The 13,284-nt window shown below is 43.7% G+C and overlaps 1 protein-coding gene across 2 annotated transcripts in view; it reads right to left on the bottom strand.

Annotated features, from left to right (window-relative positions):
• Nucleotides 1-1,111: 1,111 nt before the first annotated feature.
• Nucleotides 1,112-13,284, bottom strand: part of LOC143981460 (NACHT, LRR and PYD domains-containing protein 3-like) — a 165,410-nt gene continuing 153,237 nt past the window's right edge. The window contains exons 7-8 of one of the 2 annotated variants that reach the window (XM_077479340.1): nt 11,417-11,496; nt 1,112-2,004 (exon numbers count right to left, since the gene is read on the bottom strand). In XM_077479340.1, the coding sequence (XP_077335466.1) occupies nt 11,457-11,496 (40 nt within the window). In that variant the 3' untranslated portion in view covers nt 1,112-2,004; nt 11,417-11,456. Of the gene's footprint in view, nt 2,005-11,020; nt 11,248-11,416; nt 11,497-13,284 lie in introns of those variants that run through there. The other variant, XM_077479341.1, reaches the window with a different exon arrangement.

Genomic DNA, 13,284 nt, shown 5'->3' on the forward strand with positions numbered 1-13,284 from the left:
CCCACTTCATCTGAAATACCACCCCCTCCACCTGAGGAGACCCCACCTCACCCGATACTGTCCTTCCTGCATGAGGAGACCTCACCTCACCCAATACCATCCCCTCCACCTGAGGAGACCCCACCTCACCAAATACTATCCCCACCACCTGAGGAGACTCCACCTCACCTAATATCATACACAAGGTGGAGGGGACCACAAGAAAAACAGAAATGGAAGGCACGCACACATAGCTCTGAGGAAGGGAGTGCACCCTCAAAACATGTTAGCTGTACCCCTTGTTCTGTGCATGTCCATGACCATTGAATTTTGTGAGTACCCACTTTTATATAAAACTTTTTTTATTAAATTATCTTTAGTAATGCACTAGGTGTGCGCACCTTCTATTTCTGTTTTTCTTGTAGTTGCTTTCAAATTACGCATCTGAGGAAGGTGTATCCACCCAGTTCTGGATACCATATATACCTTTCACACCACCTCATATTTCCATAGAAGGGGAAGGTGCTTCACCAGAGACCTCAGGAGATTCCTGCTTCTCCTGCCTGCACCTACCTTCTTACTACCAATAGCAAGGTGTGATTGGACTGTAATTTCTTCACCCACCACTAGTTGTCCTCAATGCTCCATCTGCAAACCCTGAATTCTGTGCATCTAACTTAAGGGTAATATATAGGAAACACTAATGTATTTCATGGTACAAATTTCATGTCATATTTACAAACCGTATATGGAAGGAACATATTATGTGGTAAATATAGAGCGAGGGCAGGGAGAATGCAAGGAAAGGACATAATGCAGAGAGGGGGAGGGAGAGGCGAGGGGGAAAGGGAGCGGAAAGAGAGGGGAAAGGGAGAGGTGAGAGGGGGAAAGGGAGAGGTGAGAGGGGGGAAGGGAGAGCTGAGAGGAAGGGGAAGGGAGAGGGGGGAAGTGAGAGGAGAGAGGGGGAAAGGGAGAGGAGAGAGGGGGAAAGGGAGAGGAGAGAGGGGGAAAGGGAGAGGTAAGAGGGGGAAGAGAGTGGTGAGAGGGGGAAGGGAGAGTTGAGAGGGTATCAGCTGTGGAGAACAAGATTAGAATTTGGAAAAAAAATCACAGAATCACAGAATACAATTAATAAAATATACAAAACTTTATTGATGAGTAAAAAACCTCAATGGGGTAAATCTATAGAGAATAACACCTTCCAATAACCAGGTAATAATATTGGTAGCCCAATAATCAATAGGGATAATCGCGTCCCTTTGGGTAATGATCCATGACATGAAATCCTCCGGGAATAATACATGATCCTCATATACAATATATCAGACATGAAATGTAATCAGAACAATCGGTGGATAAATCCATTTAGATGATATAATAAAAATTGCAGAAAGTTGTCAGTGAACGGCGAAGCGACTGAACGGACTCTGTTCTTATACAAGATAATGTCAGCAACACGGAGAAAGCAATTGCAGAGAGACACTGGGAGCCGGGAATGCCGTATATGTTAGATAGAACCGCATCACTTTATTACACCCAAGGAGAGGAGAGAGAGGAGTGTGGAGGACGGAGAGGAGTGTGGAGGACGGAGAGGAGTGTGGAGGAGGGAGAGGAGTGTGGAGAGGAGTGTGGAGAGGAGTGTGGAGAGGAGGATGGAGAGGAGTAGGACAGCAGTAAGAGGAAGATGTGGTCTCTTTCTCTGTATTAGTGATTGCTCCAGTCAGCTTTTATTAATGAGAAACTTTAGAAAATGTCTTTTTCCCGCCATGAACGAGTCCTAATAATGAGTCGAATCCTCATCACCATCATAGTAAGTATTGATAATATTGGAAAGTGCGGAATCCTACAGAAGGGAGAAGAGGGAATTCACAATGGGAGGCGACCATTATATCCATGAAGAGTAGAAGACTTTCCTTTAGAGGGTTGCAGAGAAGTCCGTGGTGTCGGTGAGGAGATCCTCTATACATGGAAGAGGTCCAGCAGACCCAACACCGGGACACAATCACCAGATAAATCTCCGGCCGTCTACAAGAGATAATTGTACAATTACACGGAGATATTACATTGTATACATTCCTTGAAATGTGTCATCAATACATATATATGTGAATGTGATGTGAATATCATTCCATGTTACACAGGGACTCGTCATATCAGTAATTTGGCTACTTTCCATCCACAGAAGAATTGGGATCATGTGACCTGAGGAAGATCTGCAGATCCCAATATCAGCAGCAGAGCCGACTGAGGAGGCGATTGTATTCAGAATATTGAAGGTCGGCCCCATTCCCATCCCTGGAACAGCCAGGACGGGTTTTATTATTTTCTGTTAGGAAGTGATCCAGATTTATAGAGAGGAGAAGCCGGAATCCAGGAACTGGACTGATCAGCACTAGAGATGGGCCAACAGTTCTATCCGAGCAAAAGTTCCCCCCGAACATCACCTGCTCACCCGCTCGGCAAACACCCAAATTAGCGGTTAGCTCGGCGGGATATTCACCCGCTGAGCACCCCACAATGCACTGTGTGCTTCGCAGTGCATTCTAGAGGACCTAATTGGATGAAGCCAGTGGTCAGGTGCAAGGCTTCACCAATTACCTGGACAAGACTGATAAACAGTAAGTGATGCCAGTCTGCCCGTCTGATTATGATTTACACCTGCATTTACACACAGCATGATGAGAGCGCCCAGGTAGTTCAGCATCACTCTTCAGTCTGTAAGAGACCACTGACCAGACCAAAGCACGCTCTCACCATGCCGTGTGTAAGACATTGTGTGAGAGAGGGGCAGTTCTTGGGCCCAAAAGGTGTCTTGAATTTAAAGCAGTGGTGGTGCGTCCATAAAGGAATTTGCCTTGCTAACACTGACCCACCTCTCAGCCAATCAGGTGCACCGGGTCTGTGTTACCTGTCACTTGATTGGCTAAAACAACAGGTGCAGTGATTGGATGCCTAACAGGTGTCCAATCACAGGAGAGGAGGAGTGGACGGGAGAACAGAAGAGATTGAGGAAGGAATGGAGGACACCGCTCACCGCCTGCCACGTCCCCTGCTGCCCACCCAAGACAAGATAAGGGCCGGGCAGACGGTGGGCTGGAGCACAGTGGCAGCACTTGGGGCACAATGGCAGCACTTGGGGCATAGTGGCAGCATTTCATGGGCACAGTGGCAGCATTTGGGGTACAGTGGCAGCGTTTGATGGGCATAGTGAGGCTACAATTAATGGGGGGCTTTCCAGAATTTTTTAGTTCGTTTGCGCCCCCCAAAAATGTTGAGTCACCACTGATTTAACCCCTTCCCGCCGAGCGTTTGCAGATATGTGGCCTTGGCTTTTGGGGGTTATACCAGGATGATGCCCGCAGCCTCAGGCATCATCCCAGTACAGTTTTTTAGAGCGGGTGATCAGTTTTCCAGGGATAACAACTGATGCAGCTAAATGCCGCTCGATTGTTATCCCCCCTCCCGCCGCCTCCCGACACTCTGACTGGTCCTCCCGTCTCCCCGGAAGACCTGATCCTCGATCCGCCACTTGCGGCGGCTAGAGAGAGATGGGCACAAAGCCGTAAATGGCTTAGTTCCAGTCTTCTGAATGTAAACACGGAAGCAACGTCACTTCCTGTTTACTTGGCTGCCAATGGTGCCGGATTTGAAAAAATATACAGTATTCAGAATCACAGTTTTTGGTGATCTGAATACTTTGAAGTGCAAAGGAGGTATTGGAGGTCTTTTAGACCCCCCGATCCCTCCATAAAGAGTACCTGTCACCACCTATCATTGTCACAAGGGATGTTTACATAAACACAATTGAATAATATAAAAATAAACAAAATAAATAAGAAAAACATTTTTAAAAGCCCCGTCGCCGCAAGCTCGCGCAGCAAAAAAAACGCATACGTAAGTCGCTCCCGCATATGTAAACGATGTTCAAATCACACATGTGAGGTATCACCGTGATTGTCAGAACGAGAGCGATAATTCTAGCACTAGACCTCCTCTGTAACTCTAACTTGGTAACCTTAAAAAAAATGAAAGCTTCGCCTATGGAGATTTTTAGGTACCGTAGTTTGTCGCCATTCCACGAGTGTGTGCAATTATAAATTGCGACATGTTTGGTATCTATTTACTCGGCGTAACATCATCTTTCACATTATACAAAAAAATTGGGCTAACTTTACTGTTTAATTTTTTTTAAATTCATGAAAATGTCCCTTTTCCCAAAAAGTTGAAATTAAAACACCGCTGCGCAAATACCGTGTGACATAAAATATTGCAACAATCACCATTTTATTCTCTGCTAATTATATATATATATATATATATATATATATATATATATATATATATTATATAATTTTTGGGGGTTCTAAGTAATTTTCTAGCAAAAAATATGGATTTTAACTTGTAAACACCAAATGTCAGAAATAGGCTTAGTCATGAAAGGGTTAAAGTGTATATATGATTTTCTTTTGTGTTTGTAATTGTGGTATATTTAGTACTGGCTGGCGAGAAGTGCAGTGTTAACAAAAAAAAAAAAAAAAAAAATATATATATATATATATATATATTAAATGCAGGACACCTTTTGGATTATATTATATATAATTGGGGGGAATATATTTTTAATGTGCCCTAAAATGAACTGTTATCTCTTTCCTGGGTTCACACTAGATGTGGTGCAAATTCACAGCAAATTTGCTGCGGTTTCAGCACTGCATCCAAATCGCAACCCGTCCATGTGAACCAATTGCAGAGTGTATGTTAAGGTAACGACTCCCCCCCCCCCCGCAATCAATTTGAAAAATGCAGCACAGTTTGCCAAATCGGATCGCATGGGTAAGATCACCTATGTAATCTGATTCTGGTGTGGACAATAAAGGGTCCTGCACCAGTTTGGTGTGAATACAGTGCGATTTTAGCCATACAAATCCATGGCTCAAATCGCATCCCAGAGACACCACATGTAATTCACACAGGAATGTGCTGCGATTGCTGTGCGTATTACACGTGGTGTCTCATGCTGAGGCATTAAAGCCAGCATTCCCCTTGGCAGAGGGGAGCTCAGGTGTGTTTGGATCCTAGTCTGAACTATCCTGAGCTTTCCCACAGCTGCACATACATACATATAATGTGTGTGTGTGTGTGTGTGTGTATATATGTATGTATATGTATATATATATATATATATATATATATATATATATATATATATATATATACTCCTCTTGTATATGTGCAATGGCAGACCATGAAATGACTCGGCTGATTCTGATTGGCAGCGAACTGTGACAGGAGGGGGCCCGAGGGGGCTTAAATAACAAATATGTCATGCTTCCCTGATCTGTATAAAAAGAAAATGGGCTGCTCAGCCTAAAATGCCCAGGCCTATTTTTTGTCCCAGTCCGGGCCTGAGTGTAAGGCCGCATACACACGGGCGGACTGTTCGCCCAACTTTGTCCGCTGAACAGTGTTTGGGCGGACAGTCCGCTCGTGTGTGGGCTTTCAGCGGACAGTTTCAGCGGACAGTTGGACGGACAAGGTTTTTCGGAATTTCCGAAAAACTGTCCGCTGAAACCTTGTTTCAGCGAACAGCCCGCTCGTGTGTAGGCTTGTTCGTCAAACAAAGTTGCGCGCATGCTCAGAAAGGATTTTCACGCCGAAAGCTATAATGCAGTGTATAGGACGTCATATTTTTCGTCCCGTCGTACGTGCCGTTCACGTCATCGCGCACGGTTTCAGCAAACTGTTCGTCCGTCGTGTGTGGCCATGTCCGTCCATGCTAAGTTTGAGCGGACTGTTTGCCGAAACTGTTGGACGGACAAAGTTGGGCGAACAGTCCGCGCGTGTGTACGCGGCCTGAGTATAGTGTAGTGTGTGTGTAGAGTGTTAGTATACTGTTAGTATAGTGTGTGAGTATAGTGTAGTGTCAGTGTAGAGTGTGAGTATAGTGTAGTGTGTGTGTGTAGAGTTTTAGTATACTGTTAGTATGGTGTGTGAGTATAGTGTAGTGTCTGTGTAGAGTGTGAGTGTAGTGTAGTGTCAGTGTAGAATGTGAGTATAGTGTAGTGTCAGTGTACAGTGTCAGTGTATTGCTAGTATAGTGTGTGAGTATTTTGTGTCAGTATAGTGTAGTGTGATTGTACAGTGTTAGTATACTGTTAGTATAATGTGTGAGTGTAGTGTAGTGTTAGTGTATTATTAGTAGAGTGTGTGAGTATTTTGTGTCAGTATAGTGTAGTATGAGTGTAGAGTGTTAGTATACTGTTAGTATAGTATGTGATTATAGTGTAGTGGGTGTGTGTAGAATATTAGTATACTGTTAGTAGAGTGTAGTGTGTATGTGTGTGTAGAATATTAGTATACTGTTAGTATAGTGTGTGAGTATAGTGTAGTGTGTGTGTGTAGAATATTAGTATACTGTTAGTAGAGTGTAGTGTGTGTGTGTGTGTGTAGAGTGTTAGTATAGTGTAGTGTGTGTAGAATATCAGTATACTGTTAGTATAGTGTGTGAGTATAGTGTAGTGTATGTGTGTAGAGTGTCAGTGTAGAGTGTTAGTGTATTATTAGTAGAGTGTGTGAGTATTTTGTGTAAGTATAGTGTAGTGTGTGTGTAGAATCTTAGTATACTGTTAGTAGAGTGTGTGAGTGTAGTGTGTGTGTGTGTGTGTAGAATATTAGTATACTGTTAGTATAGTGTGTGAGTATAGTGTAGTGTGTGTGTGTGGAATATTCGTATACTGTTAGTAGAGTGTAGTGTGTGTGTAGAGTGTTAGTATAGTGTAGTGTCAGTGTAGAGTGTTAGTGTATTATTAGTATAGTGTGTGAGTATTTTGTGTCAGTATAGTGTAGTGTGAGTGTAGAGTGTTAGCATAGTGTGTGAGTACAATGTAGTATGTGTGTGTGTAGAGTGTTAGTATACTGTTAGTATAGTGTGTGGGTATAGTGTAGTGCCAGTGTAGAGTGTGAGTATAGTGTAGTGTCAGTGTAGTGTGTGAGTATAGTGTAGTGTGTGTGTGTGTAGAATATTAGTATACTGTTAGTATAGTGTGTGAGTATAGTGTAGTGTGTCTGTGTGTAGAATATTAGTATACTGTAAGGCCGCGTACACACGGGCGGATTGTCTGCCCAACTTAGTCCGCTGAACCGTGTTTCAGCGGACAATCCGCTCGTGTGTGGGCTTCAGCGGACTTTTTCAGCGGACAGTCTGACGGACTAAGTCTTTCGGAATTTCCGTAATTTTGTCCGTCCAAACTTGGTTTTGTCCGTCCAAACTTGGTTTCAGTGGACAGTCCGCTCGTGTGTAGGCAAGTTGGATGGACTAAGTATGGCGCATGCTCAGAAAGGATTTACACGGCCGAAGGTTGCATTGCTGTGTATTGGACGTCGTTTTTCTAGTCCCGTCGTACGTGCTGTACACGTCATCGCGCAAGCTTTCAGCGGACTGTCTGTTCATCGTGTGTGGTCAAGTCCGTTCATTCAAATGTTGGACGGACTGTCTGTCGGATTGTCTGACGAACTTAGTTGGGCAGACAATCCATCCGCCCGTGTGTACGCGGCCTTAGTGTAGTGTGTGTGTGTGTGTGTAGAATATTAGTATACTGTTAGTATAGTGTGTGAGTATAGCGTAGTGCCAGTGTAGTGTGTGAGTATAGTGTAGTGTGTGTGTGTGGAATATTAGTATACTGTTAGTATAGTGTGTGTGTGTGTGTGTGTGTGTGTGTGTGTGTGGAATATGAGTATACTGTTAGTATAGTGTAGTGTGTGTGTGTGTGTGTGTGTGTGTGTAGAATATTAGTATACTGTTAGTATAGTGTGTGTGTGTGTGTGTGTGTGTGTGTGTAGAGTGTTAGTATACTGTGTGAGTATAGTGTAGTGTGTGTGTAGAGTGTTAGTATACTGTCAGTGTAGTGTAGTGTGTGTGTAGAGTCCCGTCGTACGTGCTGTACACGTCATCGCGCAAGCTTTCAGCGGACTGTCTGTTCATCGTGTGTGGTCAAGTCCGTTCATTCAAATGTTGGATGGACTGTCTGTCAGATTGTCTGAAGAACTTAGTTGGGCAGACAATCCGCCCGTGTGTACGCGGCCTTAGTGTAGTGTGTGTGCGTGTGTGTGTGTGTAGAATATTAGTATACTGTTAGTATAGTGTGTGAGTATAGCGTAGTGCCAGTGTAGTGTGTGAGTATAGTGTAGTGTGTGTGTGTGTGTGTGGAATATTAGTATACTGTTAGTATAGTGTGTGTGTGTGTAGAATATGAGTATACTGTTAGTATAGTGTAGTGTGTGTGTGTGTGTGTGTGTGTGTGTGTGTAGAATATTAGTATACTGTTAGTATAGTGTGTGTGTATGTAGAGTGTTAGTATACTGTGTGAGTACAGTGTAGTGTGTGTGTAGAGTGTTAGTATACTGTCAGTGTAGTGTGTGTGTAGAGTGTTAGTATACTATTAGTATAGTGTGTCAGTATAATGTAGTGTTAGTATACTATTAGTGTAGTGTGTGTGTAGAGTGTTAGTATACTATTAGTATAGTGTGTGAGCATAGTGTAGTGTGTGTGTGTAGAATATTAGTATACTGTTAGTATAGTGTGTGAGTATAGTGTAGTGTGTGTGTGTAGAATATTAGTATACTGTTAGTATAGTGTGTGTGTGTGTGTGTAGAGTGTTAGTATACTGTGTGAGTATAGTGTAGTGTGTGTGTAGAGTGTTAGTATACTGTCAGTGTAGTGTGTGTGTAGAGTGTTAGTATACTATTAGTATAGTGTGTCAGTATAATGTAGAGTGTTAGTATACTATTAGTGTAGTGTGTGTGTGTAGAGTGTTAGTATACTATTAGTATAGTGTGTGAGCATAGTGTAGTGTGTGTGTGTGTGTAGAATATTAGTATACTGTTAGTATAGTGTGTGAGTATAGTGTAGTGTGTGTGTGTAGAATATTAGTATACTGTTAGTATACTGTGTGAGTATAGTGTAGTGTGTGTGTGTGTGTGTGTGTGTAGAGTGTTAGTATACTGTGTGAGTATAGTGTAGTGTGTGTGTGTGTGTGTGTGTGTGTGTAGAGTGTTAGTATACTGTGTGAGTATAGTGTAGTGTGTGTGTGTAGAGTGTTAGTATACTATTAGTATAGTGTGTGAGCATAGTGTAGTGTGTGTGTAGAATATTAGTATACTGTTAGTATAGTGTGTGAGTGTAGTGTGTGTGTAGAGTGTTAGTATACTATTAGTATAGTGTGTGAGCATAGTGTAGTGTGTGTGTAGAATATTAGTATACTGTTAGTATAGTGTGTGAGTATAGTGTAGTGTGTGTGTAGAGTGTTAGTATACTATTAGTATAGTGTGTGAGCATAGTGTAGTGTGTGTGTAGAATATTAGTATACTGTTAGTATAGTGTGTGAGTAGAATATTAGTATACTGTTAGTATACTGTGTGAGTATAGAGTAGTGTGTGTGTGTGTGTGTGTGTAGAGTGTTAGTATATTGTGTGAGTATAGTGTAGTGTGTGTGTGTAGAGTGTTAGTATACTGTCAGTATAGTGTAGTGTGTGTGTAGAGTGTTGGTATACTATTAGTATAGTGTGTGAGTATAGTGTAGTGTGTGTAGAGTGTTAGTATACTATTAGTATAGTGTGTGTGTGTATAGTGTAGTGTGTGTGTGTAGAGTGTTAGTATAGAGTGTGAGTATAGTGTAGTGTGTGTGTGTAGAATATTAGTATACTGTTAGTATACTGTTAATATACTGTGTGAGTATAGTGTAGTGTGTGTGTAGAGTGTTAGTATACTATTAGTAGAGTGTGTGAGTATTGTGTAGTGTGTGTGTAGAGTGTTAGTATACTGTTAGTATAGTGTAGTGTGTGTGTAGAGTGTTAGTATACTATTAGTATAGTGTGTGAGTATAGTGTGTGTGTAGAGTGTTAGTATACTATTAGTATAGTGTGTGAGTATAGTGTGTGTGTAGAGTGTTAGTATACTATTAGTATAGTGTGTGAGTATAGTGTAGTGTGTGTGTAGAGTATTAGTATAGTGTGTGAGTATAGTGTGTGTGTAGAGTGTTAGTATACTATTAGTATAGTGTGTGAGTATAGTGTAGTGTGTGTGTAGAGTATTAGTATAGTGTGTGAGTATAGTGTAGTGTGTGTAGAGTGTTAGTATACTATTAGTATAGTGTGTGAGTATAGTGTAGTGTGTGTGTGTGTGTGTGTGTGTGTGTGTGTGTGTAGAATATTAGTATACTGTTAGTATAGTGTGTGAGTATAGTGTAGTGTGTGTGTAGAGTGTTAGTATAGTATTAGTATAGTGTAGTGTGTGTGTGTAGAGTGTTAGTATACTATTAGTATAGTGTGTGAGTAGAGTGTAGTGTGTGTAGAGTGTTAGTATACTATTAGTATAGTGTAGTGTGTGTAGAGTGTTAGTATACTATTAGTATAGTGAGTAGAGTGTAGTGTGTAGGTGTAGTGACGTGCTGTATATCCTTTTTCTTGGTTACTGTGTGTTTGGGGTTTTTTTTGTTTTTTTTCTGTCCACTTTTTTTAAATTGTCAGCTGCAGTTTTTTCTGAATGTGACATCGGTGTTCCCCTTTTTTTATTTTGATTTTTTCTTACATTTCTGTGAGCGTCAATCCTCAATTTAACCGCTTGTCACCTGCCCTCCATCAGATGGCGGCGAGGCGGTGCAGCTCTCGTTCTGGGGTGACGTCATATGGCGGCGTCCCACAAGGCCGCTCTCTGGCGCGCAGCAATTACCACCGCAACGTGTCACTAACAGAGAGTGAGGAGAGGAGAGTGCCAAACATCGCCCACCAATGTCAGCTATCAGTGCCCATAACTGCCCACAAGTGCCACCAATTAGTGCCCATTAGCCATGCTATTCAGTGCTGCCAATCAGCGCCACCTATCAGTGCTGCCCATGAATGCCCATCACTGCTGTCGATCAATGCCCATCAATGATGCCCATCCATGCGACCCGTCTGTGCCCACCAGTGCTGCCTATTAGTGCCCATCAGTGCCACATATCAGTGCCCATCAGTGCTGCTTATCAGTGCTCATCTCAGCTGTAAAAGTGTGGGGGCCGTTGTCACTCATAGAGAGGAGGCGGGGCAGAGGCGGGGCTCCAATCAGATGACAATGGAGGCGGAGCTGTATCGGTGATATGATGGGCGGTGCAGCCAGTGTGTCACCGCAGGCTTGTAGTACAATAGATGGGAGCGCGCATGCGCGGGTGCCCCTATCAGATCAGTGGTGTGAAGGGGGCACCGGTCACACAACAACACAGGAAGTGGGCAATACTGAGCAGAAATGACGCCATTTAGAAGAGGAAAAGAAGAGAAAGATTACTATTAGTGGAATTCTATATTTAAGGATCAGAAAGAGAAAATAAAAGCTGAGAGTTGATGTGACTTTACTCTGATATCATCCATTCCGGACATTCTCTTCATATCCGGATCCGTGTATTACCTGAGAGGGGGAGGGGCTCCCACACACCATCTTCTTATCTTCACCTCTTTATAGATACATCCCAGCCTCCTCCTCCATACCTTCATAGAAGAATAAAATGAGAGTGTTAGAGGAGGAAATGTTGCTGTGATGATGGAAGGGGGAGGGGCTCATACTGAGCTCTGTAAGAAATGATAGAAAAGTGAGGGGCCCTCACCATGGCAGGGGCCACACACTCATCTCCATCCAACCATTGGGATAGCAGACTGTGTGCCGGGTGTGCTGGGCTGTCATGTGTACAGGCTGAGAACACACATCTGATTGGCTCAGTTATACTGACACATTGGATGGACCTCGGGGGATGGGGGTATTTTTCTGTAAAGGTAAAACCTTGTGGAAGATTGTAGGACCTGACTAAGATTATTATTGGTGGATCTGATTCTCCCCATCCCCCATCTGTAATGATAAAACTTGGGATGAGCAATAAATTCTCCATCATCTGGGAAATCTGTGACTGGCACAGGAAATCTCAATCATCTCTCTCATTATCTGTATAACTACAGAGACCTCCAATGGGCTCTACAGAAATTGTATAGAATGTTTGTCACCCGTCCTTCCATCTTCATTACAGAGCAGCCCGGGTGTCAGAAGACCTCCCAACAACGTCCCACCTCCATCATCTCATCTCCCCATCATCTCATCTCCATCATCTCACCCCCATCATCTCACCTCCATCATCTCACCTCCATCATCTCATCCCCATCATCTCATCCCCATCATTTCATCTCCATCATCTCACCTCCATCATCTCATCTCCATCATCTCACCTCCATCATCTCATCACCATCATCTCATCACCATCATCTCATCCCCATCATCTCACCTCCGTCATCTCACCCCCGTCATCTCACCCCCGTCATCTCACCCCCGTCATCTCACCCCCGTCATCTCACCTCCGTCATCTCACCCCCGTCATCTCACCTCCATCATCTCACCTCCATCATCTCACCCCCATCATCTCACCCCCATCATCTCACCTCCATCATCTCACCTCCATCATCTCACCCCCATCATCTCACCCCCATCATCTCACCTCATCTCCATCCAATGTTGTCTACATTTTACTATTCACATTCTAAGACTTAGTATGTGTGTTACCTCCAATATAACAGATATTGCCGTCTATCCACAGAGAAGCCGGCATTCCGGAGGACCTCACAACGTCGTCTCACTTCTGACTCCGACATCATGTCATCACCATCATCTCATCCCCATCATCTCATCTCCGTCATCTCACCTCCGTCATCTCACCCCCGTCATCTCACCCCCGTCATCTCACCCCCGTCATCTCACCCCCGTCATCTCACCCCCGCCATCTCACCTTCGTCATCTCACCCCCGTCATCTCACCTCCATCATCTCACCCCCATCATCTCACCCCCATCATCTCACCCCCATCATCTCACCCCCATCATCTCACCTCATCTCCATCCAATGTTGTCTACATTTTACTATTCACATTCTAAGACTTAGTATGTGTGTTACCTCCAATATAACAGATATTGCCGTCTATCCACAGAGAAGCCGGCATTCCGGAGGACCTCACAACGTCGTCTCACTTCTGACTCCGACATCATGTCATCACCATCATCTCATCACCATCATCTCATCCCCATCATCTCATCTCCGTCATCTCACCTCCGTCATCTCACCCCCGTCATCTCACCCCGTCATCTCACCCCCGTCATCTCACCTCCGTCATCTCACCCCCGTCATCTCACCCCCGTCATCTCACCCCCGTCATCTCACCTTCGTCATCTCACCCCCGTCATCTCACCTCCATCATCTCACCTCCATCATCTCACCCCCATCATCTCACCCCCATCATCT

This window comes from Lithobates pipiens, unplaced genomic scaffold (assembly GCF_037356315.1).
Source record: "Lithobates pipiens isolate NorthernLeopardFrog02 unplaced genomic scaffold, aLitPip1_a1.2 Scaffold_157, whole genome shotgun sequence".
Taxonomy (NCBI): Eukaryota; Metazoa; Chordata; class Amphibia; order Anura; family Ranidae; genus Lithobates; species Lithobates pipiens.